The sequence below is a fragment of the Aethalodelphis obliquidens genome, unplaced genomic scaffold (genome assembly GCF_003676395.1).
Source record: "Aethalodelphis obliquidens isolate GAN/ISIS:26980383/991018 unplaced genomic scaffold, ASM367639v1 scaffold17, whole genome shotgun sequence".
In the NCBI taxonomy this organism is placed as follows: Eukaryota; Metazoa; Chordata; class Mammalia; order Artiodactyla; family Delphinidae; genus Aethalodelphis; species Aethalodelphis obliquidens.
In genome coordinates, this window is record NW_020837961.1 from 5,340,450 (window position 1) to 5,363,793 (window position 23,344).

Here is a 23,344-nt window from a genome sequence, read left to right on the forward strand (position 1 = left end):
CATATGGTAGTTCTATATTTAGTTTTTTGAGGATCCTCCATACCGTTCTCCATAATGGTTGTAACAATTTACATTCCCACCAACAGTGCAAGAGGGTTGCTTTTCTTCACACCCTTGCCAGCATTTGTTGTTTGTAGACTTTTTGATGATGGCCATTCTGACTGGTGTGAGGTGATACCTCAGTGTAGTTTTGATTTGCATTTCTCTAATGATCAGTGATGTTGAGCCTTCTTTCATGTGTTTGTTGGCAATCCGTATATCTTCGGAGAAATTTCTATTTAGGTCTGCTGCCAATTTTGGATTGGGTTGTATGTTTTTTTTGATATTGAGCTGAATGAGCTGCTTGTAAAATTTGAAGATTAATCTTTTGTCAGTTGCTTCATTTGCAAATGTTTTCTCCCATTCTGAGGGCTTTTAGTCTTGTTTACAGTTTCCTTTACTGTGCAAAAGCTTTGAAGTTTGATTAGGTCTCATGTGTTTTGTTTCATTTCCATTTGTATAGGAGGTGGGTCAAAAAGGATCTTGCTGTGATTTATGTCGTAGAGTGTTCTGCCTATGTTTTCCTCTAAGAGTTTTATACTGTCTGGCCTTATATTTAGGTCTTTAATCCATTTTTGAGTTTTACTTTTGTGAATAGAGTTAGCGAGTGTTCTAATTTCATTCTTTCACACGTAGCTGTCCAGTTTTCCCAGCACCACTTATTGGAGGCTGTATTTTCTGCACTGTATATTCTTGACTCCTTTATCAAAGATAAGGTGACCATATGTGCTTCGGTTTATCTCTGGGCTTTCTATCCGGTTCCATTGACCTACATTTCTGTTTTTGTGCCAGTACCATATTGTCTTGATTACTGTCTTGATTACTGAGCCTGATTCCTCCAGCTCCATTTTTCTTTCTCAAGATTGCTTTGGCTATTCGGGGTCTTTTGTGTTTCCATACAAATTGTGAAATTTTTTATTCTAGTTCTGTGAAAAATGCCAGTGGTAGCTTAATAGGGATTGCGTTTAATCTGTAGATTGCTTTGGGTAGTAGAGTCATTTTCACAATGTTGATTCTTCCTTTCCAAGAACATGGTATATCTCTCCATCTATTTGTATCATCTTTAATTTCCTTCGTCAGTGTCTTGTAGTTTTCTGCATATAGGTTTTTTTTCTCCTTAGGTAGGTTTATTCCTAGATATTTTATTCTTTTTGTTGCAATGGTAAATGGGAGTGTTTCCTTAATTTCTCTTTCAGATTTTTCATCATTAGTGTATAGGAATGCAAGATTTCTGTGCATTAATTTTGTATCCTGCAACTTTACCGAATTCATTGATTAGCTCTAGTAGTTTTCTGGTAGCATCTTTAGGATTCTCTATGTATAGTATCATGTCATCTGCAAACAGTGACAGCTTTACTTCTTCTTTTCTGATTTGGATTCCTTTTATTTCCTTTTCTTCTCTGATTGCTGTGGCTAAAACTTCCAAAACTATGTGGAATAATAGTGGGGAGAATGGGCGGGCAACCTTGTCTTGTTCCTGATCTTAGTGGAAATGCTTTCAGTTTTTCACCATTGAGAATGAAGTTGGCGGTGGGTTTGTCATATATGGCCTGTATTATGTTGAGGTAAGTTCCCTCTATGCCTTTCTGGAGGGTTTTTTTTATCATAACTTTGTCTGGTTTTGGTATCAGGGTGATGGTGGACTCGTAGAATGAATTTGGGAGTGTTCCTCCCTCTGTCACATTTTGGAAGAGTTTGAGAAGGATAGGTGTTAGCTCTTCTCTAAGTATTTGATAGAATTTGCCTGTGAAGCCATCAGGTCCTGGGCTTTTGTTTGTTGGAAGATTTTTAATCACAGTCTCAATTTCAGTGCTTGTGACTGGTCTGTTTATATTTTCTATTTCTTCCAGGTTCAGTATCTGAATGTTGTGCTTTTCTAAGAATTTGTCCATTTCTTCCAGGGTGTCCATTTTACTGCCATAGTTGCTTGTAGTAATCTCTCATGATCCTTTGTATTTCTGCAGTGTCAGTTGATAAGTCTGGCTAATGGTTTACTAATTTTGTTTATCTTCTCAAAGAACCACTTTTTAGTTTTATTGATCTTTGCTATTATTTCCTTCATTTCTTTTCCATTTATTTCTGATCTGATCTTATGATTTCTTTCCTTCTGCTAACTTTGGGGTTTTTTTGTTTTTCTTTCTCTAATTGCTGTAGGTGTAAGTTTAGGTAGTTTATTTGAGATTTTTCATGTTTCTTGAGGTATGATTGTATTTTTCCTGCATCCCATAGGTTTTGGGTCATTTTGTTTCCATTGTCATTTCTTTCTTGGTATTTTTTGATTTCCTCTTTGATTTCTTCAGTGATATCTTGCTTATTTAGTAGTGTATTGTTTAGCCTCCATGTGTTTGTATTTTTTACAGATTTTTTTTCCCTGTAATTGATGTCTAGTCTCATAGTGTTGTGGTCGGAAAAGATACTTGATACAATTTCAATTTTCTTAAATTTACCAAGGCTTGATTTGTGACACAAGATATGATCTATCCTGGAGAATGTTCCATGAGCACTTGAGAAAAATGTGTATTCTGTTGTTTTTGGATGGAATGTCCTATAAATATCAATTAAGTCCTTCTTGTTTAATGCATCATTTAAAGCTTGTGTTTCCTTCTTTACTTTCATTTTGGATGATCTGTCCATTGGTGAAAGTGGGGTGTTAAAGTTCCCTACTATGAATGTGTTACTGTCGATTCCCCTTTGATGGCTGTTGGCATTAGCCTTATATATTGAGGTGCTCCTATGTTGGGTGCATAAATATTTACAATTGTTATATCTTCTTCTTGGATCGATCCCTTGATCATTATGTAGTGTCCTTCTTTGTCTCTTCTAATAGTCTTTATTTTAAAGTCTGTTTTGTCTGATACGAGAATTGCTACTCAGGCTTTCTTTTGATTTCCACTTGCACAGAATATCTTTTTCCACCCCCCCACTTTCAGTCTCTATTTGTCCCTAGGTTTGAAATGGGTCTCTTGTAGACAGCAAACATATGGGTCTTGTTTTTGTATTCATTCAGCCGATCTGTATCTTTTGGTGTGAGCATTTAGTCCATTTACATTTAAGGTAATTATCAATATGTATGTTCCTATTCCCATTTTCTTAATTGTTTTGGGTTTGTTATTGTAGGTCTTTTCCTTCTTTTGTGTTTCCTGCATAGAGAAGTTCCTTCAGCATTTGTTGTAAAGCCTTAGCTTTTGCTTGTTGGTAAACGTTTTAATTTCTCCATCGAATCTGAATGAGATCCTTTCTAGGTAATCTTGGTTATAGGTTTTTCCCTTTCATCACTTTAAATATGTCCTGCCACTCCCTTCCCGCTTGCAGAGTTTCTGCTGAAGGTCAGCTGTTTACCTTATGGGGATTCCCTTGTATATTATTTGCTGTTTTTCCCTTGCTACTTTTAATATCTCTTCTTTGTATTTAATTTTTGATACTTTGATTAATATGTGTCTTGGCGTGTTTCTCCTTGGATTTATCCTGTATGGGACTCTCTGCACTTCCTGGACTTGATTAACTATTTCCTTTACCATATTTCAACTATAATCTCTTCAAATATTTTCTCAGTCCCTTTCTTTTTCTCTTCTTCTTATGTTGGTGTGTTTGATGTTGTCCCAGAGGTCTCTAAGACTGTCCTCAATTCTTTTCATTCTTACAGTAGTTATTTCCACTATTTTATCTTCCAGGTCCCTTATCTGTTTTTCTGCCTCACTTATTCTGCTATTGATTCCTTCTAGAGAATTTTTTATTTTTTTTGCAGTACGCAGGCCTCTCACTGTTGTGGCCTCTCCTGTTGCACAGCACAGGCTCCAGACATGCAGGCTCAGTGGCTATAGCTCACGGGCCCAGCCACTCCACGGCATGTGGGATCTTCCCAGACCAGGGCATGAACCCGTGTCCCCTGCATTAGCAGGCGGACTCTCAACCACTGTGCCACCAGGGAAGCCCCTTCTAGATAATTTTTAATTCACTTATTGTGTTGTTCATCATTGTGTATTTGCTCGTTAATTCTTCTAGGTCCTTGTTAAACGTTTCTTGTATTCTCTCCATTGGATCATCTTTACTATCATTTCTCTGAATTCTTTTTCAGGTAGACTGCTTACCTCCTCTTCATTTGTTTGGTCTGGTGGGTTTTTACCTTGCTCCTTCATCTGCTATGTTTTTATCTGTCTTCTCGTTTTGCTTAACTTACTCTGTTTAGGGTCTCCTTTTTGCAGGCTGCAGGTTCATAGTTCCCATTGTTTTTGGTGTTTGCCCCCAGTGGCTAAGGTTGGTTCAGTGGGTTATGTAGGCTTCCTGGTGGAGGGGACTAGTGCCTGTGTTTCTATTCATGTATTCCACAGATGCAGGTACGTCAAGTTGATGGAGATTTAATCCGCTGCTCCTGAGGCTGCTGGGAGAGATTTCCTTTTCTCTTCTTTGTTTGCACAGCTCCTGGGGTTCAGCTTTGGATTTGGACCCGCCTTTGCATGTAGGTCGCTGGAGGGCATCTGTTCTTCGTTCAGACAGGACGGGGTTAAAGGAGCGGCTGATTCGGGGGCTCTGGCTCACTCAGGCTGGGGGAAGGGAGGTGTATGGATGCGGGGTGAGCCTGTGGCAGCAGAGGCCGGCGTGACAGTGCACCAGCCTGAAGCGTGCCGTGTGTTCTCCTGGGGAAGTTGTCCCTGGATCACGGGACCCTGGCAGTGGCGGGCTGCACAGGCTTCTGGGAGGGGAGGTGTGGAGAGTGAGCTGTGCTCGCACACAGGCTTCTTGGTGGTGACAGCAGCAGCCTTAGCGTCTCATGTCTGTCTCTGGTGTCCGCGCTGATAGCCGCAGCTCGCACCCGTGTCTGGAGCTCCTTTAAGCAGCGCTCTTAATCCCCTCTCCTTGCGCACCAGGAAACAAAGAGGTAAGAAGAAGTCTCTTGCCTCTTCAGCAGGTCCAGACATTTTCCCGGACTCCCTCCCGGCTAGCCGTGGCGCAGTAACCCCCTGCAGGCTCTGTTCACGCCGCCACCCCCAGTCCTCTCCAGGCGCTCCGACCGAAGCCCGAGCCTCAGCTCCCAGCCCCGCCCAGCCCGGCAGGTGAGCAGACAAGCCTCTCGGGCTGGTGAGTGCCTGTCAGCACCAATCTTCTGTGCGGGAATCTCTCCCCGCACCCCTGTTGCCGTTCTCTCCTCCGCGGCTCCGAAGCTCCCCCCACTCCGCCACCCGCAGTCTCCGCCCCGCGAAGGGGCTCCTAACGTGTGGAAACCTTTCCTCCTTCACAGTTCCCTCCCAGAGATGCAGGTCCCGTCCCTATTCTTTTGTCTCTGCTTTCTTTTTTCTTTTCCCTACCCAGGTACGTGGGGAGTTTCTTGCCTTTTGGGAGGTCTGAGGTCTTCTGCCAGTGTTCAGTAGGTGTTCTGTAGGAGTTGTTCCACGGGTAGATGTATTTCTGGTGTATCTGTGGGGAGGAAGGTGATCTCCGCGTCTTACTTTTCAGCCATCTTGAAGGTCTCTCTCTCCTTAACTAGTTTTAATGGTAATTTTTATTGTGAGTAAACATGAATGATACATGTACAATTTGTATAAACACTTTGTTTCTTTTTTTTAAAATAATAATTTAGTATGTGGGGTTTTTTTGTTTTGTTTTTTTATAAATTTATTTTTGTCTGCGTTGGGTCTTCGTTGCTGTTCGTGGTCTCTAGTTTCGAGCAGGGGCTACTCTTCGTTCTGGTGTGCAGGCTTCTCATTGCGGTGGCTTCTCTTGTTTAAGAGCATGGGATCTAGGTGCAGGAGCTTCAGTAGTTGTGGCTCGCGGCCTCTGGAGTGCAGGCTCAGTAGTTGCGGTGCACGGGCTTAGTTCCGCGGCATGTGGGTTCTTCCCGGACCAGGGCTCGAACTCGTGTCCCCTGATTGGCAGGTGGATTCTTACCCACTGCACCACCAGGGAAGCCCTAAACACCTTGTTTCCATTTATCTGATGCAAAGGCAAGTTCATGGTGTTTTTGGTGGTTTTGAAAAATGAATCATAGAAAGTTTGGAGAATATTCAGTCCAATTTAGTCAACAAATGAGAAAAGCAAGCTTCTGAGTGATAAAAAGCAAGCTTCTGAGTGATAATTATTTTGTTGAAGATAACTAGCACATGACCAAGGCAGAAAGAGACCCTGTCCTTCTGATCATTTGCCCAAGTTGGTGTTTACCACTTTGGCGTTGTTAACAATAAGAGCATGTGTAATTACGTTAAAAAGGAATGTTTAAGCAACGTTGCTGAAAAGGCGAATATTATATGGATGGCAGGGAAGTGATTTTTAAGACATTCTCAAAGAAATGTTAACAGCCAGTAGGCACGGTACAGCCCTGGATGTTCTCGGAGGCTCACAGGGGAGTGAGACAAAATCAATTTCTTATTCTAGTCCCTCACTTCTATGCATTTAAATGGTCCTGCGGCAGCCCTAACATCTATAGTCCCTTTAATAGACAGCATGGGGCTTTGCTGGTGGCGCAGTGGTTAAGAATCTGCCTGACAATGCAGGGGACACAGGTTTGAGCCCTTGTCCAGGAAGATCCACATGCCGTGGAGCAACTAAGCCCGTGCGCCACAACTACTGACCTGCACTCTGGAGCCTGCGAACCACAACTACTGAGCCCGTGTGCCTAGAGCCTGTGCTCCACAACAAGAGAAGCCACCGCAATGAGAAGCCTGTGCACCACAACGAAGAGTAGCCCCTGCTCACCACAACTAGAAAGTCCGTGTGCAGCAACGGAGACAAAATGCAGCCAAAAATAACTAAACAAATGAAAACAGACCGCATGAACTTTTGTTTTGTTTTCAGCACACAGATAAGTACCCTGGAGCATTCCTCTAAAATATGTAAAGAAAGGCAGGAGGAGTAATTGTTCTCCCAAATTAGAGTTGGCAACATGGATAACTTAGGGAGTTAAAGTTTCAAGTACCATGTATTTAGTTTTGTTTTCCTGTTATTACAGCTCAGAAGATGCTGTTTTATATTCGGCCTCCACTCTGGTTAAAGAAGGCAATTTGTTCCTCCTCAAATGTTTTCAAGAGGGATTTAAAATATTTTGACTTTTAAATTATGCAGTTTTTTCCAAAACTTTAAAAGCCAACTCAGGATCAGCGCCCCCTGTTCCAATGCCAAAGGAAGATTAAAATAATAACTCACACAGATGCCCACACTACCTGAAAATGTGCACTTTGGGAAGTTAGGTGTTAAATACAACTTGAACTTAAGTGCAGAGAGTCTTCTACTAAAAAACTTTTACAAAAGTCACCATGGTCCCATTTGAAATTACCCAGGTCAGGAGCTGTCCCTCTGGTCAGTGACTCTGTAGGAATAACCACAGGGACTGCTTTGTGATAAAGATCTTGCTTCCTATTTCAGAAGCTCTGAACACCGAAGATAAAAGCTATCTCATTTTCACTTGCTTTTAAGAAACTGAAAATAGGGACTTTCCTGGTGGTCCAGTGGTTGAGAATCCGTCTTCCAGTGCATGGGATGCCGGTTCGATCCCTGATTGGGGAACTAAGATCCCACGTGCCGCAGGGTAACTAAGCCTGCGTGGTGCAACTACTGAGCCCACACGCTCTGGAGCTCATGTGCCACAACTAGAGAGAGGCCTGCGTGCCGCAATGAAGAGCCCACATGCCGCAACGAAAGATCTCACGTGCTGCAACGAAGACCTGACGCAGCCCAAAATAAATATTTTTAAAAACCTGAAAATAACTTTAAAAAGTGTATGGTATGGGCTTCCCTGGTGGCGCAGTGGTTGAGAGTCCACCTGCCGATGCAGGGGACACGGGATCGTGCCCCGGTCTGGGAGAGTCCCATGTGCCGCAGAGCAGCTGGGCCCGTGAGCCATGGCTGCTGAGCCTGCACGTCCGGAGCCTGTGCTCCACAGCGGGAGAGGCTGCAACGGTGAGGGGCCCGCATACCGCAAAACAAAAACAGAAGAGGACACTGTCTCTGGAGAACTCCTGCCACACACATGCTCCAGCTACATAAAACACATCCTGGGGGGTCTGGGGTCCTGGTCCTTTTGAGCCCAGCCCTGTTCTGCCCAGAAGCAGCACCCAAGGAGCACGAGAAGGGCCCCCCCCGCCCCCGCTTTTGTGACTCCCAACAAAGAGACACAGAAGACAGAAACCTCTCCTTTAAAAAATTCTTTTCCTCCTTCCTCCTTTCCCTCACTGCCTCTCATCTTGTTCTTTCTTTCACCTTCTTTTCTTGAGGGAGACACAAACTTAGTGTTATCATCTGAACAAGTTCTCCTTCCAAATTCACTGCTGGTTTTCTATATAACATATATATTCCCCCCCCCCCCCCAGGGGGAGGCTAGGGGAATATTCCTCACTGTTTCACCTGCTATGATTTAGGCTACAGGCTAAAAGCCAGCAGAACCTGCTGGGAAACAGAACTGGGTACGGAGGTGAAGATAAACAAGCCATTTTTGCTCCCGTTTTGAAGGACCTATCCATTGAAAATGTTACAACATGCCTCAGTGGTTTTAAGACATCTCGCTTTGCAGACTCCATACCATCCTTCACTGTCAAACTCAGCGCAGCAAATATTTCAAACTGCAGTGTTAACGTACTCTATCAAATTACAGCGTGCCAATCAATAAGCTGTACCACATCTCTGCTAACTGCCATCTTATTTGTGTGTTACAAGAAGCCGACTGGGCTGAATTAAATACAATGAAAGACCTTCTATTTTTACCGCTGTTTGCCTCTTCCCATCAGGCAGAACCTGATACTTACCAGCTCCTTGAAAAGCCTAAAGTGGTGCATGGCCTCTGTATATTTCTCCCCCACTAAGGTTTACTTGATAAGTCTTATTTCTCAGCTTGGGAACCCTGTGTGCTCAGTGCTTTATAGTCCGAGCGGTCATCAATAACATAACCGGAGGGCTTCCCTGGTGGCGCAGTGGTTGAGAGTCTGCCTGCCAATGCAGGGGACACGGGTTCGAGCCCTGGTCTGATCCCACATGCCACGGAGCAACTAGGCCCGTGAGCCACAACTACTGAGCCTGCGCATCTGGAGCCTGTGCTCCGCAACGAGAGGCCGCGATGGTGAGACGCCTGCGCACCGTGATGAAGAGTGGCCCCCGCTTGCCACAACTAGAGAAAGCCCTCGCACAGAAACGAAGACCCGACACAGCCAAAAAAATAGACAAATGTGGGATTTAAAATAAATAAATAAAATAACATAACTGGAGCAGACTCCGTCGCCAGTACTGGGTGTTGCTCATGCACCCAACATGCTCTGGGAAACATCTTCCCTGCCTGTCTCGGGATCCAAGAGGGAAAGAGAATGGACACATGCTCTTACCATTATCATTGCCTTGCTTGATTTCCTCTGCTGTCCGATCAATCAACACGTACAAAGACCAGACCACGCAGGTGATGGCAATGACGTGGAAGGTGACAGAGCAGAATATCTTCCTCCTCTCACTCCTGGTCATCTGCAGTTTCTCCCACTGCAATTACAAATGAATCACACACAACTGAATCCCCAACCCGTAAATGTTGCTCCCCATTTATACCCCAGGCATAAATCGTGAATCGAGGGAAAACACTGAAGAGCTGTCATTTAGATGACACTATAATACATAAGTCTTTGTGTTTGAAAAGATCTGAAATCATAACCCGTGGAGTTGTAATAACTTAAGCATGCATTAAAATGAAAAAAAAATTCCTATTCTCCAAATGAATTAAATTAGGTCATTCCTGGTTTGCTACCCTGTAAGTTCCCTTGTCTGTAACACGAAGGGGCCAGTTTTATACTGTACAATTTTCAGAAATCATTTCCACTCAGGTGTCTGCATATTACTTCTCTGTGGTCCTAGGTTATAAGCAGTAATACATAGTCTCTTCTTGGATTAATACATAACCTGATAGAGTGTTGCATTCTTGAATGTGTGAACTTAACAAGTATTTGAATGGTATCAGTGAGAGAAAATCAACATCTGTTCACAACTCTTCTAGAAGACAAATTTTATCCTCCTGGCAATGGGAGGTGGTCAGCTGCAACCCCTTCCAGAGCAGCCTTGCTTTTCTGCTGCCACTACTGTCACAACCACTGTCCCCAAGTCACACTCCTCAGAAAGTTGAGGGCTGCCCCCTCAGCCTTCGAAAGGGGGAGGGCCACAGTGTTTATAGTAAGAAGTCAAGGATTACATGAGGGAACATCTCCATTATTTACTTTGAAGTAATAAGCTCTCAAATGAAATTTTTGCTACCAAACAAAATTTTAATGCCTTGACAGTGACACTATCACTTGATTACTGTGTTAGGATTTGATCTTTATTTTTCTATAGGAAAATCAAACCACTATGATCTTATTAAATCATGGATTATTTCAGTAATCCATGATTCTTTACATTCTTTTTTCTTAAAAATTGAAGTATAGTTGATTTACAATATTGTATTAGTTTCAGGTGTACAGCAAAGTGATTGTTTTATATATATGTAAATGTATATATATATTCTTTTTCAGATTCTTTTCCATTATAGATTATTACAAGATATAATAGCTCCCTGTGATATATAGTAGGTCCTTGTTATCTGTTTTCTATATAGTAGTGTGTATCTGTTAATCCCAAACTCTTTTTTTTTTTTTTTAACATCTTTATTGGGGTATAATTGCTTTACAATGGTGTGTTAGTTTCTGCCCCACAACAAAGCAAATCAGTCATACCAAACTCTTAATTTATCCATTCTCCCACCCTATCCCCTTTGGTGACCAAAAGTTTGTTTTCTATTTCTGTGTCTATTTCTGTTTTGTAGATAGGTCCATTTGTATCTTTTTTTAGATTCCACATATAAGTGATATTATATTTGTGTCTGTCTGACTTACTTCACTTAGTATGATAATCTTTAGGTCCATCCATGTTGCTGCAAACAGCATTATTTCTGTGGCTGAGTAGTATTCCATTGCGTGTGTGTGTGTGTGTGTGTATGATATATCACATCTTTGTTACCCACTCCTCTGTCGATGGACATTTAGGTTGCTTCCATATCTTGGCTAGTAGTGTGAATAGTGCTGCTATGAGTCGTCACATTCTTTACCTGTTATGCTCTTGCTAAAGCAGAATTCTTAGAGCTTCAGAAGACACTCCTTTCCCATCCCACCCCACCATCATGCTCCATGAAGCCCTGGCTCTGCCACCAGCTCTGAGACATGGGTGAAGCCTTCGGTCTTTCCGGGCCCAGGTGCCTCATCTTCCTTAGAGTCAGAGATGTGACAGGTCTGGTGGAGAATACACTCCTCTCCTTTTCCTGCATTAACAGACCAAGCCTCTGAGGGTTGGCACTGTGCCAGCTGAAGCTACTTTCCCACCTTCCTGGCAGAGGTGACAAGGACTGTTTCCTACCGGTGAGATGTGAGTGGCTATCTCCCGGGATGCTGAGTTTTTGTCTTCCTGACATAGGAATTGCCCCTTCCTCCTTCATTTTCTCTCCTTTGCTATTAATTAGGAATTCCTAATTAATGGTAAAAGCCCCAACAGTCATCGTACAAACCTTGAGGAAAAGTCTTGAGAATCGGAGAGACCTCAGCCAGTCGACCACAGCTCACTCCCAGCTGCCTGTCATATGCGAGGGAAAGAAAGCCCCGTCTGACTGAGCCATTATTTCTCAGGCCTCTGCTCCTGGCTGTCAAATGCCATTCCTGATAGGATCAAATGGAAACCTCCTAACTTCCCTTCCGGTCTGAATGTGAAGGTCCTATCACTTCTTTGTGAGAGAGCACAATGCTTAGAGTCTGATCATGACCCTCTAGAAAGCTTCTTAAACATTTTAGAAAAATAAATGTTTTATTTACAAACACTATCCGTTCCTCTCTTGCTGGCCGGTTAGTCATCACAGAGTTTTCCTTACAGAGTCTGTTAGAGCCAACTAACCATTCGTACCTCATCTTGGACTTTCTTTTCCAACAAACTGTATGTTATATATTATTCTAACTAAATAATGGAAAAATCTTAGTGATGAAGCTATGGGGAAACCAGATGCTTCAATCTAAAATCTATTTTTAATCAATATTGAATTGAGAAGATTTCAGGATGTGCATCTTAGCTTTTATCAAAACTTCACATCATAGGTGTGAAAGATTTTTAAAATTTCATTTTGTTATTGATTTATTATGTTAATCTGAATAATTTGTGTGATAATAGAACAGAACATTATTGCTTGGCAACAGCATTTTGTGATTTAATAACTATTTCTTGGATTACCTCAGACTCCAGTATAACCAGATAAAAAGTGCAGGATGGTGCAGAAGGGCAGCTTTACATGTTCAAATTTCCTAAACGTTCCAAGCAGATGGCGATACCTTCATACTAAAATATTCATACCAAATCAACCCTCACTTGTAAGTCTGGCTTTGGGAAAAACGCTTAAAAAGTGAATCTTCGGGCTTCCCTGGTGGCGCAGTGGTTGAGAGTCCACCTGCCGATGCAGGGGACGTGGGTTCGTGCCCCGGTCCGGGAAGATCCCACATGCCGCGGAGCCTGCGCGTCTGGAGCCTGTGCTCCGCATACGGGGGAGGCCAAAACAGTGAGAGGCCCGAGTACCACAAAAAAAAAAAAAAAAAAAAGTGAATCTTCTTCAGTCTAAGGAGCGTTTTGATGAAGTGGCTGAAACACATTCTTCAAAAGTAATGAGCCTCAAATAGAAAAATATCAGCGGGGCTGACAGGGATGAACCAAACTCCTTTTAGTTCCAGACAATAGAGGCTCTGAAGCTGTCACTTCCTAATCTCAGCAGCGTTTTAAGAAGTGGAGTGTAAAAGGACCAGCAAACGTTGCTATTTTTCTTTACAGATCCTCTCAGGGACCACTCAGGAATTCACCAGACAGCACACGAGTAAACGCGGTACCACAGCGCCCTCCTCCTGACGATCATATCACTGCACACGATACCCAGCACCAGGCATTCACTGAAACGTCATCAATTTCATAAAATGTTCGTCCACATTTTTGTACTTTCAGGTTTATATACAAAGTTTGAATAAGTTTCGCAAGCCCCCCAGTGAGAAGTGGATCGAGAAGGCAAAGATAGAAATCTTATTTTAACAAAGTTGTCACGAAAGGGCAAATACTAATTTATTATTTGGGATGCTAAAATTCAACACCATCAGTTCGCAAAAGATTTTGTGATAGCACAGCGCTAATCTGCACAAATGCACATTGCAGCGGGCTTCCCTGCCCAGTTTTATAAAGTAATGGGTGCTTATGCCCACAGACCACGTGTCCTGAAACCCCCCCCGACCTGTGGAGCATTAAGGGGAGGGAGCCTCCTGGGTGCTCAGTTTTAAGCGGACACGTCTCTGCAGGGGGTCTCAGAGGAGCTGGTGGAAGTGAGCAGACGCAGCAGGGCGGGAGGGCAGGCCGCCTTGAGCGCCTGGGCCTCTTTCCTCGCCAGCCCTTGCCCTCCTCGGCCCGCTCGTTCCCTTCACCTGCAACACCAGCTTCACAATCTTAGCGCCTGGGACCTCGCTTCCCTTTACAGGATCCCTGGGTCTCTGGCACCTGTATACCGTCCTTAGCCTTAGGTCCCTTATCCAGACCCCTCAACGATAGAGAGAATTGAACAGAACTCCGTTATTCAACTTAGAAATATACAATTAGATCGTTCTGAAAAGACTTCCAAATTGGAGCCAAAATTGACGCAGATACTGTTTCTGTGAAATTCGCCGTTTGCTCTAGCGAGATGAAACTGATCAAGTTTTCTAATTTAAATTACTTGTATTTGCCTTCTGTCCTAAAATATAAATTCAAAAGCACTGCCTAATGAGAATGCTTTTTTAATGTATTTTTTGTTGAAGTATAGTTGAATTACAACGTTGTGTTAATTACTGTGGTACAGCAAAGTGACTCAGTTATACATATATACACATTCCTTTTTTAATATTCTTTTCTACTATGGTTTATCACAGAATATTGAATATGGTTCCCTGTGCTATACAGTGGGACCTTGTTTATCTATGGGGCAGAGGTTCTTAAAGAGCTTCCCTAGGAGCATCAGGATCAACATGGGACTTGTCAGTGTGACATTAACCAAAGGAGGAGGCCATTTGGCTGACGTGGCTCAGTGCCTGGGCGCCCACATGAACAAACCAAAATCTAAGCCTCTAGACGTCTCACAATGGACACCAGTCAGAAAGTGTACACGATGCGAGCTGGTCCCTCAACAGAATTACAAATAACCAGGTACACAGACTGCCTGGTTTTCTTGCTAAGAGTCAAAACCTCAAATGTGACATCCATAAATGTTCTGTGGGTCTACCGCAATCTCCTGGAAAAACTCTCCCCCCCCTCATAGTGTTCTGTTCCCTTTTTGTCCACCAATAATTACTACTTAGCATCGTTTATGCATGGTCCCACGTGAAGGGGTATTATACATTTCTGATTGAATGCAGCTCCTCCATTTCCCGTGGTATCAGGACAAGAGGAAATGGCCTCACGCTGCAGCAGGGTCTGGGACCCACATCCAAAGAACTCGCAAGCAGGAACAGTGCGTGTGGGCATGTGCAGTGAACCTGTGAAGTCTCCCGCTGAAATGTAACTATGGGATTGCCAGCTCTGATTGCAGGACATTTGGAGCCTATGTTGATCTGGAGTTGGGGGAGGTGGTCATTGACATGCAGGGCAGGAAAGATAACACTGCAAGCAAGTGGCGGTCTTACTGAAAAGTGGTTTACAAATTTTCCCACAAAGAAGAGGAATACTTGCGAACATGGAATCAGTGGCTTCATTTGCTACCACCCTTGGCATCCGGAACTACTGAGTAATGGGTATTACCTGGACATGGAGGGAATAATAACACAGATTCTTCAGCTCTGGGAGTCCTTATAAGTAGAAGTAGTTTTCAGCCTTGGCTGTCTAACAGAAGCCTCTGGGCAGGTAAGGTCCCAGCACACATACCAGACCTCACTGACTCCATCACCGAGAGCACACTTGGTCCGTGGTCCAAGCATGTCTGCTAAAAATGAGGGCTCTGCCACTACGTGCTGTGTGCCCTGGGCTGGGTTACTTTAATCCTCTGTCCTTCCATTTCCTTACCTGTAAAATGGTGATAAGAATAGTATCTACAGCAGCCACTATGGAGAAAAGTATGAAGTTTCCTCAAAAAACTAAAAATAGGGTTGCCATCTGATCCAGCAATCCCACTCCTGAGAATATAGCTGGAGAAAATGCTAATTCGAAAAGACACATGCACCCTGATGTGCATACCAGCACTATTTACAATAGCCAAGCCATGGAAGCAACCTAAGTGTCCACTGACAGATGATTGGATAAAGAAGATGTGGTACAGATATACAATGGAATTAACCATAATTTGAAAATTTATGGAATGAAATTACGCCATTTGCAGCAACATGGATGGACCTAGAGATTATCGTACTAAGCCAGAAAAAGACAAATATCATATGATATATGATTATATGTAGAATCTAAAAAGTGATACAAATGAACTTATTTATAAGACAGAAACCGACTCACAGTCATAGAAAACAGAATTATGGTTACCATATTTTATCTATGAAATCGATAAACAACAATGTCCTACTGTACAGCACAGGGAACAATATTCAATATCCTGCAATAAACCATCATGGAAAAGAATGTGAAAAAGGATACATATGTATATGTATAACTGAATCACTTTGCTGTACACCAGAAACCAGCACAACATTGTAAATCAACTCTACTATACTCCAATTAAAAAAAGAATAGTACTACAGTACAGGGTCAAGTTTAAGTGAGTTAATGCACATAGTGAGAAGGGTATCAGGCACTTGGAAAGAATTCAACAAATGGTTATCATAACTTGGACCCTGCAGCACCACGGCACCTCAGCCAGTGAGACTCTGGTTGCTTTTTTTTTTTTTTTTACGGTACGCGGGCCTCTCACTGTTGTGGCCTCTCCCGCTGCGGAGCACAGGCTCTGGACGCGCAGGCTCAGTGGCCATGGCTCACGGGCCCAGCCGCTCCGCGGCATGTGGGATCTTCCTGGACCGGGGCACGAACCCGTGTCCCCTGCATCGGCAGGTGGACTCCCAACCACTGCGCCACCAGGGAAGCCCACTCTGGTTGCTTTTACCTTCATGTTGATACCATCACTGGGGGGTGGGGATGAGTTGGGATTTGGTCATTTTGCAGAATTAAGGCAGTCAAAGCGCCCCACCCCCATCTATTTTCCAAGTACAAATAGATTTTTCTGAATATTGGCTCTCATAGCAGAGAAATACAGTTTGTTTTTGTTGACTGTTTATACAAAGAAGGGCAAGTGAATGAATTACTGTGCATATCCTAGGTGGACTCTCTTGTTGAAAGACTGCACAACAATACACCCTTTATTGTTAGGACTGGAGAATATATCACAGGTTGCAATGTATGTCCCAGTAGCTTCTCATTCTTTTTGTCTGGAAATTCAAATCTAAATGTTATGTTAAAGCCACCTAAAGAAATACTGTTTTCGGTGACAGTTTTCACAGAAGGTTAAAGGGACTCAAATATTCCACATAAACTACAGCACTGATGCGAGCGTGCGGTTATAACTGTGTCTTCCCCAAGTAATGTAATCCACGAGAGGCAGCCTGGTGGGAAAGATGCCCCAGGGCTGCTGTTCTGTCTTCGGGATCGTAAAACCCAAGCGGCTACCTGAGAATGGATAAGTAAAGAAATGGCTCTTTTTCCTCAAAGGTAATTCACTTGGATTTCTATACATAATGACTCTTACTGTTTGCTTTTCAAAAACATGTTTTGAGGCCAGCTGACACAACAGGGCTTTACCCAGAGATCTCCCATCTTTTTACAGGATTCACAGTGGTACCTGGAACGGTTCCATTGAGTAGAAAGGTAGGGGGTGTTATATAGTAGGGCCAATTCCACTTGTAACAAAAATCTGAGCATTACTGAAATATCATTTTAAAACTTGAGGAAAACGTGCACCTATTTAAAACAATAGCAGTACAAATATATTATACTGACATGCTTGTCACATTCATTTGCAATGGGATAATAAGTTACCATCCCAGTGCTGGTTTAGAGAGGCGTCAGCTACCTGATGAGAAACTGCCCAAATGCAAAGACACCAGTAGAATCAGAGGCCAAGGGAACAGAAGACGTTGCGAAGAGCCTGGGTAGCAGGGGGTCTGGGCGGGAAGCAGGGGGTCCGAGGTGGTGGGAGGGGAGCACATTGGGACATTCAGGTGGAAAAGGCTGGAAGCCCGCTGCTCAGAGAGGCCCTGGAGTGAAGTGACAGGATGCAGACTCGGGTCTGGCACGGTGGATTAGAGCCTGGGCCAGGGAACCTCACCTGTCTGACTTGGGGCGAGGAAACTACCTCCTGAGCCCTCGTTTCCTGGATGGTACAACTGGGATGTGAAACTATCCCTTGTAAAGGGTTGTGGTTAGAATTATATGAGCATAATATCCATACACAGTTAGCACTTCGTAAGCCGTCAAGTAAATCAGGGATCTTTAGCTGGTTTATGAAACAAAGTTTCATGCAGTTCACAGATGTTTAATTAGGCCCATAGTGGGCTTTATAAAATTATAATTATTCTTGAATTCCTTGAAATGTAACAAACTCAGTTTGCTTTAGTCTCCACCAGTCTTTGGTTTACACCCTGCCCACCCACACATCTGTGTCACCTGCTTGGTGCCTGTGGGCAACTGAATTTGTGACTCTGGAAGTGAGAGCATCAGTAAGCAAAGTTCTTCAGTGAGATGAAAGCCACAATGTGCAAAACACATCCAGAGCTTTCAGGATCTTGAAAAGAGCTGTCGATCGTAGAAGCCAACACGAGAGGTGTCAGAAGGGCCAGTAGGTTCTAAAGAGATGCCCAGAAGGGAGCAGTCAGGAAGATCCAAGTTATTGTACTGATTTGCTGGAAGGAGTGTATTAGGAAACTGGTGTGTGACAATATTAATCTTACAGGTATAAATGGCCTAAAAACACTGTGGCCAGTAAATCCAAGGTTTCTAAAATCTTTTAATAAAACAGATTAGCCATATTCAGCCAACTTGATCAGGATTAAATTTTTCCCTATGTAATATGTATGTATATTACACATTAAATGTATATCTAAATATATATGAATCTCATGTTCCTTGAAGCAATTTTTCTTATGAGCCTTTTCTTGATTTCCCACTGTTTCAAGGAGTTCACGAGAGATGGAATTTCCTAAAAGTTTTGAGCAAGGCATTTGTAATACAGAAAAAGTTTGCTGAGTGAAATCATCCACTAGAGGGCGCAAAAATATCACAGATGAAGGGATTATAGCGGAAAATAAAGAAACGGACACAGGCTTATTTTATAGGTGTCCTCTCTAGAGGGAGATATACAATGTGGTTCTGGGGAACATGTGCATTGGAATTGCTATGGTAATAGCTAAAAGGTGATTTCCTAGGCTCTGTCCAGATCCATATCTGGGGGTAGAACCTAGGTATCTGCATTCTTAATAAGCACTCCAAGTGATTTTTATGTGTTGAAGTCTGAGAATAGCTTCCCTGAGGGGGAAAAGAAACCCAGAGAAATATTTTAAAGAGGAGCTGCAATTTCTAATACTTTTTCACAAGAGTGAAAATATTCCACCCACCCCATATCTGGGTTGACTAACATGTTGTCATGTAAGAACACAAACTACTTAAAGAATTAATAGATGCATTTAAACAAAGTTACTTTAAAAATATTTAACCAGGGGGCTTCCCTGGTGGTGCAGTGGTTTAGAGTCCACCTGCCAATGCAGGGGACACGAGTTCGTGCCCCAGTCCGGGAAGATCCCACATGCCGCGGAGCGGCTGGGCCCGTGAGCCATGGCCGCTGAGCCTGCGCGTCCGGAGCCTGTGCTCCGCAGCGGGAGAGGCCACAGCAGTGAAAGGCCCGCGTACCGCAAAAAAAAAAAAAAAAAAAAATTAACCAATCTTGCTTGTCCGTTTTCCCTCAAAGGTTATGGAGAAAATATCATATGGTACATTCTGGAAACACTAAGAGTGTGTTACTGCTTCAGGCATGTTGAACCAGTGGAGAAATCTAGGGTGCTGAGTCTAGGGGATACTTAATTATAGGCTGAGACTTCAAGAAGCAAACAGGAAGGAAGTTGGGCTACATCTCATAAGATGGCACGCCACCTCTTCCCCACGGAGCCAAGCCCTCGCCTGGGACTCTGGGACTCGCCCTGCTGTCCGCAGTGTTCTCCCCAGAAGCCTGTTTCTCTTTAGTGAGTATCCACAGTGCACACGGGGTCTTCACAGGCCAGGTACCAACTTGTGCTTAAATGATCATAGCCTTGCACTTGAGGAGAAATTGCCTGTGTGCTAAGTAGAACCAGAGACTGGCAAATTAGAAGACTTTAAAAGGACCCAGTTTTGAATTTGGAATTAACAGACACGTTACTATATATAAAATAAACAACAAGGACCTACTGTATAACATAGGGACTATACTCAATACCTTGTAATAACCTATAATGGAAAAGAATCTGTAAAAAGTACATACATATATATATATACCTGAATCACTTTGCTGTACACCTGAAACATTGTAAATCAACTCTACTTCAATAAAAAATATATATGTTTAAAAAAAGACACATTTTACCTCCTCATTTTCTAGATGAAGAAACTGAGGCCAAGAGAACTGAATTGATTTACCCAGGGTAATACAGTAAGTTTTAGTAGATTTTTTTTCCTAGCTCTGTTGGGTGGTAGATTTTTATCATCCAGAAGCTAACTGTTGAAGCATCACAAGGTATCGGGTATTTATTCTAGGTGTCAGGGAGCAAGGCAGCCAAGACTCCTTCTTTTAAGAAGCTTACACTGGTGTCATAATTGTGGATTTTTCTGTATTTGCTGGAACAGGGGACTGTATAATTGTCCCTCAATCAGATATAATGGGCTTTCGTTTCATAAGCGCTTCTATCCCTTTCCCAGATGTCTTTTATTGTGTGTGTGTGTTTTCTGTACTTATCTTTCTAAAATACTCCTTTGGGTGGCAACAAAGAAAAAGAGAAGTTTCTCCCCGGAATCGCTATGGTGCAGTAGTGCCAGCCTGATTCTAACGACAGCCCACGGTCAATGCTTATTTTCATGTCTGAACGTTGTATATAACGTAACTGGGTTGAGTTTTTTTGTTGTCTTTGTTTTTGTTACTGTTGTTTTTTACTCTCAGAGTATTTTAGTCAGATAAAAATTTGAAATAAATCAGATAAATAAATATATGGTCTCCTCAGCCTGAATGGCAGCTAATGAAGGTTTAATCTCTCTCAGTATTGATTCACATTTTGCAGATAATAATACAAATAAAACAAATAGTGTTTTAGGTAATATATTTTAAAATCAGTTTTATCAGTACTTTGACATCAAGCATAATTAATTGGCTCAATATATTACCTTTGAACTTGTTTTTGGCATTTTTATCGACTCATCTTTTGCTAAGAATTTTGTCCTAAAACTGAAGACTTTTTATTAAAGAGTTCTTCAGACTTTTCAGGGGTACAGGCACACCTCAGAGGTGTTGTGGGTTCAGTTCCAGACTGTCACAATACAGTGAATATCACAAAACAGCGAGTCACACAAGTTTTCTTGTTTGCCAGTACATATCAAAGTAATGTTTACACTATACTGCAGTCTATTAAGTGTGCAATAGCATTATGTCTAAAAAACAATGTTCATACTTTAATTAAAAAATACTTTATGCATAAAAAATGTTAACCATCATCTGAGCCTTCAGTGAGTTTTAATCTTTCTGCAATAGTAACATCAGAGATCACAGATCACCACAAAAATATAATAATATTGAAAAAGTGTGAAATATTTTGAGAATTTCCAAAGTGTGACTCAGAGATAGAAAGTGAGCAAATGCTTCTGGAAAAATGTTGCCAGTAGACTTGATGCAGGGTCGGCACAATCCCTCAATTTGTAAAAAATGCAGTATCTGTGAAGTGCAATTAAGTGAAGCACAATAAAATGGTTTGCCTATATATAAATTCCAATTTTATGTAAAATGCTGTATTTCCTTTTTCTGGGGAGAAGTCTGTAATTTGCATTGGATTCTCAAAGAGGTCTGAGACATTTTCTGGATTAAAAGCCCTTGCTTTAAACTGCTCTCCCTTGAATTGGTTTAATAGTACTGGGTACATCCACTTTTTACAAAATAAGGAAGCCCTGGACCGGGGAAGGATGAGAGGTACACAGAATCTCTACAGGCTGGAAATGAAACTTGTGGTCTGGGGACTTGACAAGTTTGGGAAATGAAGAATAACTCTGCAACCACAACTGACCAGATTTCCTCATCTGCAGAACCTAGAGTGGGTTCCAATCCCAAATGCTGCTTCTCAGCCTTCTGGGTGGTGGGAGAGAATGCGTGATGCTTGCTCGTGTTGTCACGGAGGTGCTCATATAAGAGCATCTTTATAAGAAAAGCAACTGTTGCCATCCTACCAGCCCCACATCTAGTTTTCCTCCATTTTTTTTTTTTTTTTTGCGGTACGCGGGCCTCTCACTGTTGTGGCCTCTCCTGTTACGGAGCATAGGCTCTGGACGCGCAGACTCAGTGGCCATGGCTCACGGGCCCAGCCGCTCCGCGGCATATGGGATCTTCCCGGACCGGGGCACGAACCCGTGTCCCCTGCATCGGCAGGCGGACTCCCAACCACTGTGCCACCAGGGAAGCCCTAGTTTTCCTCCATTTTATGAAGAAGTTGCTTTGACTAGGGAAAGCTTTTGGGTGGCTAAGCATCTCCTTTCAGTTTCGAGAACACCAGAATGGTGTGTTCAGGTCCTTGCCAAGGCGTCTGTTTCCTGAAATGATCCCTTAGTCTGACTGCTGTGTGTGTGGAATTTCTTGGGACACACGTGAAAATTGTTCACATTCTAGAACAGATTCCACTTCCCTTCCTGGAGCTTAAGAGTGAGAAGTGAATATGAAAGAAGCTCTTATTCAAAAGTTCTTATTTAATAGTCTGTCATTTCCCCCCCCCCCGATCTTTATGGAAATCAAATAAAAATGGGTTAGCCCTGCTTCTTTCTCTATGTCATTCATTCCCAGTTATTAAATTTTTGAAAATAAACACCTTTCTGTGCAGCAGATTCACTATCAATTTCTCTAGCACCACTGAATCCCTGCAAAAGGACACAAATTAAATGGTAAGACAATCTAACATAACTCCAGTAATGTGTTCTTATAAAAGCAATGAGGTGGGGGGCTTCCCTGGTGGCGCAGTGGTTGAGAGTCCGCCTGCCGATGCAGGGGACACGGGTTCGTGCCCCGGTCCGGGAAGATCCCACGTGCCGCGGAGCGGTTGGGCCCGTGAGCCATGGCCGCTGAGCCTGCGCGTCCGGAGCCTGTGCTCCGCAGCAGGAGAGGCCACGACAGTGAGAGGCCCGCGTACTGGAAATAAAACAAAACAAAACAAACAAAACAATGAGGTGAAGTTCAGTTATCCCCATTGAAAATGAAGAAGGAAGGTTTAATAGTCCCATTTAAATATTCCCTTGTACCAAAGATCATAAAAGCCTTTTGATGCTTGAGCTGAGTGTAACAAAGGGAAAGAGCACGAGGTGAACTTGGGGTTAGGTGACAATTTAGAGTGGTGTGGGGCAGATTTGTCTGAGGAAACTGCAAAGACTGTGTGAGTGCGAGAAAGGGAGACGGGATGCGACCAGGTGATGATGAGCCTTGAGCACCAACCCAAAGCGTGGGAATCCGCGGCATGGGATTGATGCGGACGCATTAACACGCGGGGAGAAGTAGAAAATGTTCTTCCCGATTTCCTTCACGGAATCTGTTTGAAAGAGATTTCTCCACGACTAGTTGGAGTGAAAAGCGAGACACACAGGACGTGAGCCTGGGCTGCTCTCTTGTTTTGTGAGTGTTAGTTTCTGTTTTATAACGAAATGAATCAGCTATACATATACATATATCCCCATATCTCCTCCCTCTTGCGTCTCCCTCCCTATCGCACCCCTCTAGGTGGTCACAAAGCACCAAGCTGATCTCCCTGTGCTATGCAGCTGCTTCCCACTAGCTAGCTATTTTACATTTGGTAGTGCGTATATGTCCATGCCACTCTCTCACTTCGTCCCCGCTTACCCTTCCCCCTCCCCGTGTCCTCAAGTCCATTCTCTAGTAGGTATGGAGGTTCCTTAAAAAACTAAAAATAGAACTACCATACGACCCAGCAATCCCACTCCTGGGCATATATCTGCTCAGGAGATAATTCAAAAACATACAAGCACCCCAATGTTCACTGCAGCATTATTTACTACAGCCAAGACATGGAAGCAACCTAAATGTCCATCAACAGATGAATGGATAAAGAAGATGTGG

At 43.0% G+C, this 23,344-nt stretch overlaps 1 protein-coding gene across 1 annotated transcript in view; it reads right to left on the reverse strand.

Moving 5' to 3' along the window:
• MARCHF1 (membrane associated ring-CH-type finger 1) overlaps positions 1 to 23,344 on the reverse strand; it is an 88,148-nt gene that overhangs the window by 4,393 nt on the left and 60,411 nt on the right. Inside the window, exon 3 of the mRNA XM_027116861.1 lies at positions 9,339 to 9,486. Coding sequence (XP_026972662.1) covers positions 9,339 to 9,486 — 148 coding nt within the window. The remainder of the gene's footprint in view (positions 1 to 9,338; positions 9,487 to 23,344) is intronic.